At 42.2% G+C, this 14371-nt stretch overlaps 1 protein-coding gene across 1 annotated transcript in view; it reads right to left on the bottom strand.

Annotated features, from left to right (window-relative positions):
• Positions 1 to 14371, bottom strand: part of LOC124712512 (retinol-binding protein pinta-like) — a 304107-nt gene that overhangs the window by 123270 nt on the left and 166466 nt on the right. Inside the window, exons 3-4 of the mRNA XM_047242822.1 lie at positions 11420 to 11576; positions 478 to 730 (exon numbers count right to left, since the gene is read on the bottom strand). Coding sequence (XP_047098778.1) covers positions 478 to 730; positions 11420 to 11576 — 410 coding nt within the window. The remainder of the gene's footprint in view (positions 1 to 477; positions 731 to 11419; positions 11577 to 14371) is intronic.

Below are 14371 nucleotides of genomic sequence, written 5' to 3'. Positions count from 1 at the left end.
GCGGGCAAGTGCTTCTGTAAAGTTTGGAAGGTAGGAGACGAGGTACTGGCAGAAGTAAAGCTTCACAGCCTGAGTCGTGCTTGGGTAGCTTAGTTAGCAGAGCACTTCCCGCGAAAGGCAAAGGTCCCGAGTTCGAGTCTCGGTCCGGCACACAGTTTTAATCTGCCAGGAAGTTTCATATCAGCGGACACTCCGCTGCAGAGTGAAAAACCTCATTCTTTTCTGCTTAGAATGTGTTCAAAAATTTTGAAAACCCAACAGGGACGCGTAAAATCATATGAATAATCTATAGACCAACGTGCGCTGGATGCTATGCGCTTTGTGAAATAAGTTGTTCCCCCCCCCCCCCCCCCTTCAAGAATATGTATTTGGCGCCCCCTGAAATTGCTGCACGAGGCAGATATCCGCCCCCCCCCCCCCCACTTAGATAAGGGCCTGGGTTAGTCAGGTAGTGCAGACAGACGTCACGTCACGCACCTGTATGTAGATCATGAACTTCCGCACCACTGCCAGGCTGACGCGCGCCAGGTGGCCCAGGTGGACGCCGGCCATGTCGAAGACGACGACATAACCGGGCACGAGGCCGTCCTCGGACAGCTGCATGTCGTTGTACATGCAGAACGCCTTGACGGCGGTGCCGAAGTGCAGCCGCGAAGCGTCCGGGTTGACCAGCCGGTACAGCATGACGCGGTAGCCCTCCGGCGTCGGCTGTGGCAGCTGCATCAGGTGCCTGCAACACCGACTCCAGTGCTGCATCACGCTGAAATGCAGTCTCCACGGCGCCGAGACTAACCCATCTAGTACCACTGCGGTCCATATGACCCCATAAGCACATTGGAAAGGTTTTAAGAGCTATGTTATTCAATCTGTATATTGAGCAAACAGTAAAGGAAACAAAAGAAAAGTTTGGAGTAGGTATTAAAATCCATGGAGAAGAAATAAAAACTTTGAGGTTCGCCGATGACATTGTAATTCTGTCAGAGATAGCAAAGGACGTGGAAGAGCAGTTGAACGGAATGGACAGTGTCTTGAAAGGAGGGTACAAGATGAACATCAACAAAAGCAAAACGAGGATAATGGAATGTAGTCGAATGAAGTCGGGTGATGCTGAGGGAATTAGATTAGGAAATGAGACACTTAAAGTAGTAAAGGAGTTTTGCTATTTGGGGAGCAAAATAACTGATGATGGTAGAAGTGGAGAGGATATAAAATGTAGACTGGCAATGGCAAGGAAAGCGTTTCTGAAGAAGAAAAATTTGTTAACATCGGGTATAGATTTAAATGTCAGGAAGTCGTTTCTGAAAGTATTTGTACGGAGTGTAGCCATGTATGGAAGTGAAACATGGACGATAAATAGTTTGGACAAGAAGAGAATAGAAGCTTTCGAAATGTGGTGCTACAGAAGAATGCTGAAGATTAGACGGGTAGATCGCATAACTAATGAGGAGGTACTGAATAGAATTGGGGAGGATAGGAGCTTGTGGCACAACTTGACTAGAAGAAGGGATCGGTTGGTAGGACATGTTCTGAGGCATCAAGGGATCACCAGTTTGGTATTGGAGGGCAGCATGGAGGGTAAAAATCGTAGAGGGAGACCAAGAGATGAATACACTAAGCAGATTCAGAAGGATGTAGGTTCCAGTAGGTACTGGGAGATGAAGAAGCTTGCACAGGATAGAGTAGCATGGAGAGCCTCATCAAACCAGTCTTAAGATTGAAGACCACAACAACAATTCGCAATATACGCTAAAGCGCCAAGAAAACTGGTATACGCATGCGTATACAAATACAGGGATATGTAAACAGGCAGAATACGGCGCTACGGTTGGCAACGCCTATGTAAGACAACAAGAGTCTGGAGCAATTGTTAGACCAGTTGCTTCTGCTACAATAGCAGGTTATCAAGATTTAAGTGAGTTTGAACGTCGTGTTATAGTCGGCGCACGAGCAATGGGACACAGCATCACCGAGGTAGCGCAGAAGTGGGGATTTTCCCGTACGACCACTTCACGAGTGTACCGTGAATATTAGGAATCTGATTAAACATCAAATCTCCGACGTCGCTGCGACCGGCAAAACATCCTGCGAAAAAGGGACCAACGACGGCTGAAGAGAATCGTTCGACGTGACAGACGTGCACTCTTTCCGCGAATTATTGCAGAGTTCAGTGCTGGGTCATCAGCAAGTGTCAGCGTGCCAACCATTGAACGAAACATGGTTGATATGGGCTTTCGGAGCCGGAGGCCCACTCGTGTACCCTTGATGGCTGCACGACATAAAGCCTTACGCCTCGCCTGGACCCATCAACATCGACATTGGACTGTTGATGACTGGAAACACGTTGCCTGGTCGGGCGAGTGTCGTTTCAGATTGTGTCGAGAGGATGGACGTGTACGGATTTGGAGACAACCTCATGAATCCATGGCCCCCTGCATGTCTGCAGCGGACTGTTCAAGCAGGTGGAGGCTGTGTAATGGTGTAGGGCGTGTACAGTTGGAGTGATATGGGACCCCTGGTACATCTAGATACCACTCTGACAGGTGACACGCACGTAAGCATCCTCTTCGATCACCTGCATCTATTCATGTCCATTGTGCATTCTGACGGACTTGGGCAGTTCCTGCAGGACAATGCAACAACCCACATGTCTAGAATTGTTACAGAGTGGCTCCAGGTACACTCTTCCGAGTTTAAACACTTCCGTCGGCCACCAAACTCCCCAGACACGAACATTATTGAGCATATCTGGGATGCCTCTCAACGTGCTATTCAGAAGAGATCTCCACCCCCCTCGTACTGTTACGGACTTATGGACAGCCCTGCAGGATTCATGGTGTCAGTTCCCTCCAGCACTACTTCAGACTTTAGTCGAGTCCACGGCACGTCGTTTTACGGCACTTCTGCTTGCTCGCGAGAGCCCTACACGACATTAGGCACGTGTACCAGTTTCTTTGGCTCTTCTATGTATATCACTTCCTCCTTGTCAGCTGTATCCAATAATGTTTCGTTCAATTTTATATACACAGCGCATTAAAACTTATTCATGGTTTTTCCGCTGAGCTCCACTGGCATCGTTATGACGACAAACTAAATTCCTTTTCGTTTCTTGAATGTAACATCTACGAAAATAAAATATTGACAGCTAGTGTGAACTTCTGGAATGTATTTTTTATGTTGGTTCACTAAAATACTGCCAATACATTCTGCGTAAATTATTTGGTGTCTTTATGATCGCAATGGTATGCAATGAAAGAAAAAAAATCGGGGTTGTACGAGTGTTAAATACCCACCTTACATGAGCGACTTTCTCGTCGAAACCGATAAATCGTGGTGCGTGGTGCGTCGCCAGCGGGGCAATAACATCAATGTTCAGTTGACTTAAGGGCCCTACGCAGAGGAATGACGGATTGCTGGCTATATCGCCAGCGATATCACTGCAGTTCCAATCGGTCATTCGCTTCGATCACGCCACACATAAGCGATTTACCAAGCAACTACAAGAACTATAACTAACGTCACTATGTAGTGGAAACGAACTGCTATTTTTAACAGAAGTCGCAGTTGGGAGTCCGGAAATTCCAACAACACATGAAAGAAAAAATTGGAACTGTAGCTTACTTGTGTTGTCAAATGAAGCAATAAGTTTACTGTTGCCAGGCAGTGTTATTAAACTCCAAAGCACATTTCGCAAGTATAAAGCTGCATCATCAGATAGATTTACAGGGATTGGACAAAAATATGGAAACACCGTGAGAAACGCATGCTTTATCATAAATACAGACGCTGGGCAAGCCTGTAGGTTGCGCTGTTGTATTTGATAGTGTCCTCCATTAGAGCTGTAAAACTACCTTAAGCTACTGTAGATTATCACATTAAACGCAAAACTACGGTAGTTTCTCTATTAGCCTTGGTCAGTTAAGACCCGCGTTACCGGTACGTTAGTTGTGTTGCATACCAATCAGGCGTTACCTCATTTCGATCGCTTTGTTTGCCTAATACGATCAGTGTCTTACTAGATTCACGTAGAAAGCGGAAATGATGAACCGTCTAGAAACTCAATGAGGATATATAAAGACTCGCGTAACCTACGGAACATTTCTGTTGTACATTGTTACCCTCCTGTCTGTCACCTAAAAATAAACGGTATTTAGACCAAAATTGAAATTGTTAATGTTTAATTCGAAAATCGTTGATTTCTAAGATGATACACAGAGATGTTGTAGTGTAAATAAAAAACAATAGAGATTTATCAATAGCGCTACAAAATGCAATACCCTAAAAAAAGGAAAATTAAGAAAAAAACGCAAAACAAAAACATATCAAACATCGCTTCAGTACTTCGCCGAGATTATGTAAAACATGTATCTGTTAGCTGTGAACAACTTCAAGCTTATCAGTAATAATAGGTAACTCTTGTCTTGCATCATGATGTAGAACATTCTATTGATTTCAAAATAACAACAATAAATATATATATTTTTTTATGTTTGTGCATGTAAACTGTACTTGCATCAAAAGTAATTGATTTGGTCACATAAAAGCGCACAAGTTACGCGATCAACTTAATGTCATTGCCTTTAAAATGCAATTTACATTTTATAAGGATATAAAACAGACAATGGACTAAGAAAGAACGATGCACGGTTCTAATTATGTGAAAAACAAATAAACAAAAAACAAACAAAGAGAAGTCCTCGGCTACCAGTTTCTCCCCCACGCATTTATTTATGTTTCTCTCCCTACCAACGCTTCAAATTCAGTGACTAATCCTACATTTTACAACTTCATTTATGTACTGTATCAAAACTAACGAACCGTAGTTTTACTACAGCGCAACTCTATCCTCAATACGTTACATATGCCAGTCGTGGTCAGAATAGTGTTTTGTGTAGTTTTTAGTGCAATATATCGCAGCTAAGTGAATTAGAGCGTGCTCATTTTGTTCGTGCTCGAATCGTGGGACATTCGAAAATTTACACCACCATACAGTGAAAGTGGAAAAACTTTCGCTGAATCACAACGCGGACGAAAGTGTGTGTTTAGTGATTGCGACGGATGGCCACTGAAGAAAACTGAGACAAAAAATGAGAGCGGCAGCAGCAAAAGTCACTGCAAAACTGAATGTCGCACTCGCGAACACTGTTAGTACCAAAACAACGGGAGTTGGAATTCCAAAACTACATATCATGATGTAAATGCCTGTAACGGGAAAACGTGGTGTCGAAGCCATATAATCTGGACTATGGAGCAATGGGACAATGACACCTGGTCGGATCGGTCTTGTTTCACACTGTTTCCAACTTTTAGCTGAGTTTATGTCCCAAGAGCGGAAAATGGCGAGGGTCCGGTATCGATTCGGACAGCCACATCGTGGTACTGCATAAGAGCCGTAATTACTCTGCAATGACACATTACTGCCAAGAATTAATTGACCATTTTGGATGATGAAACCCATCCCAAGGTACAATATCTGATTCCCAATGGTGATGCTGTGTTACAAGAGCTGTTTACACAGCTTTCATCGCGCAGGACTGATTTTATGAGCACGATGATGAAACATTCTGTCTACTGTGACCACTAGAGTGAGCAGATCTCGATATTATTGAGCCTTTGAGAGAAGGGATAGATATCCGCCTCCATCGTCTCTACCTGAACTTCCCATTGTTTTGCAGGAAGAATGATATAAGGTCCCCTTGAAAAACCTACAGGACTTGTATTCATCCATTCCGAGACGACGGGAAGCTTTCTGAATGTCATCTGTTGTCCTACACCGTATTAGGCACGGTGATGCGTTTTACTTGTGGTGTTTCCATATTTCTGTTCACTCTCTGTATATGTTCTGTTATGATTTTAGACTAACCTTTGACACTCTCTAGCAGAGAAAAACAAATCACTATTTCGAAACTATAAATGTGAAACTAAAATAAAAATAAAAACACTCCACTGGGTTTCGTTCATTCCCCCACAGACCTCCACAAAACTATGAACCATGTTGTGGGATAGAATTTTTTTCCTCTACTAGACATTGCCACTGGTGACACAGACGTCAGGAGACAACACTTAGACGCCATCGTAATCCACGTAAGGTAGTAGTCCTTACTGTCCTTGTTATGCACCTAATGTAGTTAGTGGTAGTTTACGCAAGATGATGTTTCTAGCAGCTACTTTTTGCTTCGTGTTCATGCAAATTCTCCTGAGCCGAGTGCCCCATCTAATGTGACACCCCAGTTTTTGGATAGCACAGTGCTCTAGCGGTTTTCCTTCCCATTCTTTGGCCTTGTGCTGTTCAGCTATGGAGTACGCATGCCCTGTGTGGTATAATTCCAGCCCTGCCAAACATATGCACCTACGACTCAATGAATCATGCCGCTTTGTCGCAGACCTATCAAGCGATCCCTTCTTATAGTCAGACTGTGCCACAAATTTCTTTTCTCTCCAGTTCTATTCGGTATCTTCTCATTAGTTACGTGATGTACCCATGTAATTTTCGTCTTTCTTCTGTAGCACCACATTTCGAAAGCTTCTTATCTCTAATTAGCTGCACTGTTTATCGTCCATGTTTTACATCCATACATGGCTAGACTCCAACCAAATATCTTCAGAAAAGACTTAAGTGTTAGCACTTAAATCTATATTCGATGTTAACAAATTTCTCTTCTTCGGAAAAGATTTTCTTGCTGTTCCCAGTCTACATTTCATATACTCCCTACTTGCCCATCATCAGTTATTTTGCTACTCAAATAACGAAACTCATCTCCTGCTTTAAGTGCCTCGTTTCCTAAACTAATTCCCCCAGCAACACCAGATTTAATTCGACTACATTTCATTACTCTTGTTTTGCTTTTGTTGATGTTAATCTCCTCCCCCCATGAACCATGGACCTTGCCGTTAGTGGGGAGGCTTGCGTGCCTCAACGATACAGATAGCCGTACCGTAGGTGCAACCACAACGGAGGGGTATCTGTTGAGAGGCCAGACAAACGTGTGGTTCCTGAAGAGGGGCAGCAGCCTTTTCAGTTGTTGCAGGGGCAACAGTCTGGATGATTGACTGATCTGGCCTTGTAACAATAACCAAAATGGCCTTGCTGTTCTGGTAGTGCGAACGGCTGAAAGCAAGGGGAAACTACAGCCGTAATTTTTCCCGAGGGCATGCAGCTTTACTGTATGATTAAATGATGATGGCGTTCTCTTGGGTAAAATATTCCGGAGGTAAAATAGTCCCCCATTCGGATCTCCGGGCGGGGACTACTCAAGAGGATGTCGTTATCAGGAGAAAGAAAACTGGTGTTCTACGGATCGGAGCGTGGAATGTCAGATCCCTTAATCGGGCAGGTAGGTTAGAAAATTTAAAAAGGGAAATGGATAGGTTAAAGTTAGACATAGTGGGAATTAGTGAAGTTCGGTGGCAGGAGGAACAAGACTTTTGGTCAGGTAAATACAGAGTTACAAATACAAAAGCAAATAGGGGTAATGCAGTTGTAGGTTTAATAATGAATAAAAAAATAGGACTGCGGGTAAGCTACTACAAACAGCATAGTGAACGCATTATTGTGGCCAAGATAGACACAAAGCCCACGCCTACTACAGTAGTATTCTCTGCCTCGTGATGACTGGGTGTTGTGTGATGTCCTTAGGTTAGTTAGGTTTAAGTAGTTCTAAGTTCTAGGGGACTGATGACCATAGATGTTAAGTCCCATAGTGCTCAGAGCCATTTACTGCAGTAGTACAAGTTTGTATGCCAACTAGCTCTGCAGATGATGAAGAAATTGATGAAATGTATGATGAGATAAAAGAAATTATTCAGGTAGTGAAGGGAGACGAAAATTTTATAGTCATGGGTGACTGGAATTCGTCAGTAGGAAAAGGGAGAGAAGGAAACATAGTAGGTGAATATGGATTGGGGCTAAGAAATGAAAGAGGAAGCCGTCTGGTAGAATTTTGCGCAGAGCATAACTTAATCATAGCTTACACTTGGTTCAAGAATCATGAAAGAAGGTTGTATACATGGAAGAACCCTGGAGATACTAAAAGGTATCAGATAGATTATATAATGGTAAGACACAGATTTAGGAACCAGGTTTTAAATTGTAAGACATTTCCAGGGGCAGATGTGGACTCTGACCACAATCTATTGGTTATGAACTGTAGATTAAAACTGAAGAAACTGCAAAAAGGTGGGAATTTAAGGAGATGGGACCTGGATAAACTGAAAAAAACCAGAGGTTGTAGAGAGTTTCAGGGAGAGCATAAGGGAACAATTGACAGGAATTGGGGAAAGAAATACAGTAGAAGAAGAATGGGTAGCATTGAGGGATGAAATAGTGAAGGCAGCAGAGGATCAAATAGGTAGAAAGACGAGGGCTAGTAGAAACCCTTGGGTAATAGAAGAAATGTTGAATTTAATTGATGAAAGGAGAAAATATAAAAATGCAGTAAATGAAGCAGGCAAAAAGGAATACAAACGTCTCAAAAATGAGACCGAAAGGAAGTGCAAAATGGCTAAGCAGGGATGGCTAGAGGACAAATGTAAGGATGTAGAGGCTTATCTCACTAGGGGTAAAATAGATACTGCTTACAGGAAAATTAAAGAGACCTTTGGAGAAAGGAGAACCACTTGCATGAATATCAAGAGCTTTGATGGAAACCCAGTTCTAAGCAAAGAAGGGAAAGCAGAAAGGTGGAAGGAGTATATAGAGGGTCTATACAAGGGCCATGTACTTGAGGACAATATTATGGAAATGGAAGAGGATGTAGATGAAGATGAAATGGGAGATATGATACTGCGTAAAGAGTTTGACAGAGCACTGAAAGACCTGAGTCGAAACAAGGCCCTGGGAGTAGACAACATTCCATTAGAACTACTGACAACCTTCGGAGAGCCAGTCCTGACAAAACTCTACCATCTGGTGAGCAAGATGTATGAGACAGGCGAAATACCCTCAGACTTCAAGAAGAATATAATAATTCCAATCCCAAAGAAAGCAGGTGTTGACAGATGTGAAAATTACCGAACTATCAGTTTAATAAGTCATAGCTGCAAAATACTAACGCGAATTCTTTACAGACGAATGGAAAAACTGGTAGAAGCCGACCTTGGGGAAGATCAGTTTGGATTCCGTAGAAATGTTGGAACACGTGAGGCAATACTGACCCTACGACTTATCTTAGAAGATAGATTAAGGAAAGGCAAACCTACGTTTCTAGCATTTGTAGACTTAGAGAAAGCTTTTGACAATATTGATTGGAATACTCTCTTTCAAATTCTGAAGGTGGCAGGGGTAAAATACAGGGATCGAAAGGCTATTTACAATTTGTACAGAAAGCAGATGGCAGTTATAAGAGTCGAGGGGCATGAAAGGGAAGCAGTGGTTGGGAAGGGAGTGAGACAGGGTTGTAGCCTATCCCCAATGTTATTCAATCTGTATATTGAGCAAGCAATAAAGGAAACAAAAGAAAAGTTCGGAGTAGGTATTAAAATCCATGGAGAAGAAATAAAAACTTTGAGGTTCGCCGATGACATTGTAATTCTGTCAGAGACAGCAAAGGACTTGGAAGAGCAGCTGAACGGAATGGACAGTGTCTTGAAAGGAGGGTATAAGATGAACATCAACAAAAGCAAAACGAGGATAATGGAATGTAGTCGAATTAAGTCGGGTGATGCTGAGGGAATTAGATTAGGAAATGAGACACTTAAAGTAGTAAAGGAGTTTTGCTATTTGGGGAGCAAAATAACTGACGATGGTCGAAGTAGAGAGGATATAAAGTGTAGACTGGCAATGGCAAGGAAAGCGTTTCTGAAGAAGAAAAATTTGTTAACATCGTGTATAGATTTAAATGTCAGGAAGTCGTTTCTGAAAGTATTTGTGTGGAGTGTAGCCATGTATGGAAGTGAAACGTGGACGATAAGTACTTTAGACAAGAAGAGAATAGAAGCTTTCAAAATGTGGTGCTACGAAGAATGCTGAAGATTAGATGGGTAGATCACATAACTAACGAGGAGCTATTGAATAGAGTTGGGGAGAAGAGGAGCTTGTGGCACAACTTGACTAGAAGAAGGGATCGGTTGGTAGGACATGTTCTTAGACATCGAGGGATCACCAATTCAGTATTGGAGGGCAGCGTGGAGGGTAAAAATCGTAGAGGGAGACCAAGAGATGAATACACTAAGCAGATTCAGAAGGATGTAGGTTGCAGTAGGTACTGGGAGATGAAGAAGCTTGCACAGGATAGAGTTGCATGGAGAGTTGCATCAAACCAGTCTCAGGACTGAAGACCACAACTACAACAACGATATTAATCTTTTATCCTCCTTTCAAGACGCTGTGGATTACGTTCCACTGCTCTTCCAAGCCCTTTGCTGTCTCTGACAAAATTACTATGTCATCGGCAAACCTCAAAGTTTTTATTTCGTCTCTCAGTTCCTACTTCAAATTGTTCCATAGTTTTTTCTTTACTACTTGCTCAATGTACAGACTGAATTGTATCGGCAATAAGCTACAACCCTGACTCACTCCCTTCTAAACCACTGCTTCCTTTTATACTCCTCGATTTTTATAACTGCCGTCTGGTTTTTGTACAAGTTGTAAATAGTCTTTCGATCCCTGCATTTCACCCCTGTTGCCTTCAGAATTTTAAAGAGAGTACTCCTGTCAACATTGTCAAAAACTTCCTATAAGTCTACAAATGGTATAAACGTAGGTTTGCTTTCCTTAATCTATCTTCTATGAGAAGTCGTAGGGTCAGTATTGCCTCTCATGTTCCTACGTTTCTCCGGAATCCAAACTGAACTTCCTCGAGGTCGGCTTCTAGCAGTTTTTCCATTCTTCTGTAAAGAATGAGTGTTACTATTTCGCAACCAAGTGTATTAAACTGATAGTTCGGTAATATTCAAACCTGTCAGCACCTGCTTTTTTTTCGAATTCTTTCTTGAAGTCTTAGGGTATTCCACCTGTTTTGTACATGATGCAGTTACGTAAATAATAAAGTTTTTAGTTTTTTAAAATATAAGTAACTTCACGCTCCGGCGCGGAGGTCCTTGCGATGCCAGTCGGCCACTGTGTCACCATCTGCCTTACGGCGCTGTTTGGAAACGGGATAGAGAGCACCCCGCTCTCCCAAACGCTGGAACTGATATTCCTCATTAAAGCTGCTCCTCAACTGGACTTCATACACCGCTTTCCAGTTCTCCCAGAAAGAAAAACGCCTGAGAAATACAAGGAATCGAACCCTTATTTTCAGGATGGCAGTGAGACACTCTGAACAGTGAAGGAGGCGGTTTTGAATTAAAGAAATATTGGACGATGTGTACTGATCTGCGGGAGACTATGTTTAATAATAAACTGAGTTGTAGCATAAAAATTAATGTAAGAATCCGTTTTATGTCAGTGGCCTTTCGTGTCGTAAGGGTGCTTGCTACTTACGCGAGGTCCATGAGGCATTCTATCTCGGGCAGCAGCGGGTCCCTGTTGGAGAAGAGGTCCGTCCACTGCGTGCGCACCGTGAAGTACATCTCGATGGTCTTCTTGGTGGGCTCCAGGTTTCCATAACAGCTGTGCAGGAACAGGTGCAGGTGCTCGTCTGCAACAAAGAAGAGGGTTATAGATAGAGAGATGGGAAATTGATACGCGTTCGGCTATCAAGAGAGCAATGCGTGAACCCTTGAGCGACTACCACAGCAGAAAATTCTCAGATGATATTTCAGAAAACCCAAAGAAATTCTGGCCGTATATAAAGGCTATTAGTGACATCAAAGTTAGCTTCCAGACACTCGTGAATTAGACAGGAAATAAAGTTCGGGGTAGCAAAATAAACAAGAAATGCTTAGCTCCGTTTTCAAATATTCCTTTACAAATGAAAGTCCATGAGAATGATCCCAATTTAATCCTCGCATCCTTGGTAAGATGAGTGAAATAGTGTTAGTGTCAGTGAGAAATGCCTGGAATCATTAAAATCGAACGAAGCTCCAGGCTCCACGGAATCCCTATAAGACCATATAATGAATTTGCGACTGAGTTAGTCTCTCTGTTAACTATATTCTTTCGTAGATCGCTCGAACAAAAACCGTGCGCAGTTGTTGGAAGAAAGCACAGGCCACACCTACCTACAAGAAGGGTAGCTGAAGTAAACCATAAAACTACCGTCTAATATCCTTGACGTCAGTTTGTTGTTAGAACATATTCTGAACATATTCTGAGCTTAAGCATAATGAGGTATCTGGAAAAGAACGACCTCCTCCATGCCAACTAGTGCAAATCCCGAAAACATCGATAATGTGAAACCGAACTCGCTCTTTTCACACGTGACGTACTGAAAACTTTGGATCGAGGCAGTCAAGTAGATACAATATTTCTCGATTTTCGAAAAGCATTTGAGTTAGCACCACATCTACGATTATTACCAAAAGTATGATCGTATGGAGTATCGTGCGTAGTTTGTGACTGGATGAGTATCTCTTAGTAGGGAGGAAGCAGAACTTGTCTTGACTAGAGAGGGGACCCTTGCTGTTCGTGTTGTATATAAATAATCTTGCGAGAAATATTGCAAATGATGACGTTATATGTAATGAAGGACCGCCTGAAAGACGCTGCATAAATATTCAGTCAGATCTTGATAAGATGTCCAAGTGGTGCAAAAATTGCCAATTTCCTTTAAATGTTTAGAAATGTAAAGTTGTGCACTTCACAAAACAAAAAACGTAGTATCCTACGACTACAATCAGAGACGATTCTAGAAGTCGGTCAGGGGGGAGGGATAATTGGGGAAGGGGTTTGGGGGAATGGAGTATGGCTTAACAAAAGGACAGTCATCCACCGACAAATTGGTAAAATTTGGTGTTGCTTAAAGTAGATTTTGGTAACTGTTTTGGAGTTCAGGGTAAAGAAAACTTATTTTAACATGGGAGATTTTATAAATTACATAAACCATAAATAGGTCAACTTACAACAAATAAGTTTTTATTAATTTTCTGGATACAGAAGATGACATGAATGTAAAAACTTGAACTTGACATGAATATAAAAAAATTCTGTTACAAAATTCACTGGTTATTTCCGTCTTCTGTCCAAATTGTCATGCTCATTCGTCTGTTTTTCTTTTTACTAAATATGACAATGATATTTTCAATGTCCATATCTCTTTCTTCCTGGATGTTTGCAAGAGCCAACCCATTTAGTCTCACCTGCCCAATTTTGTTACGCAAATAAGTCTTTATTCGCCTCAAAGTAGAGTTTTGTTCAGGAGTGCTTGCAGTGACAGGAATAGTCCCAAATATTTGAAGGGAAACATATCCGTTTGGGAAAAACTGCTTGTCACAGTTCTTTAAATCTTCAGTTGGTGTCTCAGATCTTTGACTTTCATCAACTCACCTTTCTTCCGTAGTTTCAGCTCTCCTTCTAAATCTGTTGAAGTAATATATTCGCTGATTTCTGAAGTAATTTTATGCAGTGTAATATGATTCTCCATTTTTCCTTGGCATCGCCCCTGACTATAATATCAATGAGTCACAGTTGGAATCGTCCAACCCCTACAGATGATTGGCTGCAGCAATTTGCAGGGATATGAAATGAAATGATCACATAGGCACAGTCGTGGATAAAGCAGGTGGTACAATTTGGTTTATCAGCAGTATACTAGGAAAACGTTATCAGCCTACAAAGTGGACTGCTTACAAATCAATTGTGTGGCCCATGCCAGAGTACTGTTAAAGTTTGTGGGACCCGTGCCAAATGGGAATAACAGGGCATATTGAACATACATGGAGAAGGGCAGCACGAATGGTCCCAGGTTTGTTTGACCCGTGGGGACAGTGTCACAGCGATGCTGAAGAAACTGAACTGTCAGACTATTGAAGATAGAAGTTAACTATCGTGAGAAAGTCTACTTAGAAACTTCCAAGAATCGGCTTTAAATGGTGACTAGGAATATGCTACAACCCCCTACATATCTCTCCCGTAGGGATCGTGACAACAGGATTAGTTTAATTACAGCTCGCACGAGGGCATTCAAACAATCACTCTTCCCGCGCTCCATACGTGATAGGAACGGGATAGAACCCTAATAACTGGTACAATGGGATGTAGCCTCTGGTATGCGCTTCATAGTGGTTTGCAGAGTATAGATGTAGACACAACAGGGGAATTGTCAGGCATCATCATGACGCCCGTGGCAGAGGACCCTTTGTGCTTTATGCTGTATACGGTAGGATATCTATTCGCCTGTTCACGAATAGAACAAATCAGTAACCCTGCCCACGATTCTCTAAAGAATCAAACTCACACGTGTAAAACAGCTTTAAACGTCTGATTATTTTATAAATCTGTTAATGCGTTAAATGTCTGTAGCAAAGCGTGTAAAACCCTTATGGCTAAGAAGCA

The sequence above is a fragment of the Schistocerca piceifrons genome, chromosome 8 (genome assembly GCF_021461385.2).
Source record: "Schistocerca piceifrons isolate TAMUIC-IGC-003096 chromosome 8, iqSchPice1.1, whole genome shotgun sequence".
Lineage (NCBI taxonomy): Eukaryota > Metazoa > Arthropoda > Insecta > Orthoptera > Acrididae > Schistocerca > Schistocerca piceifrons.
This window is presented reverse-complemented; position numbering and strand designations above follow the sequence as displayed.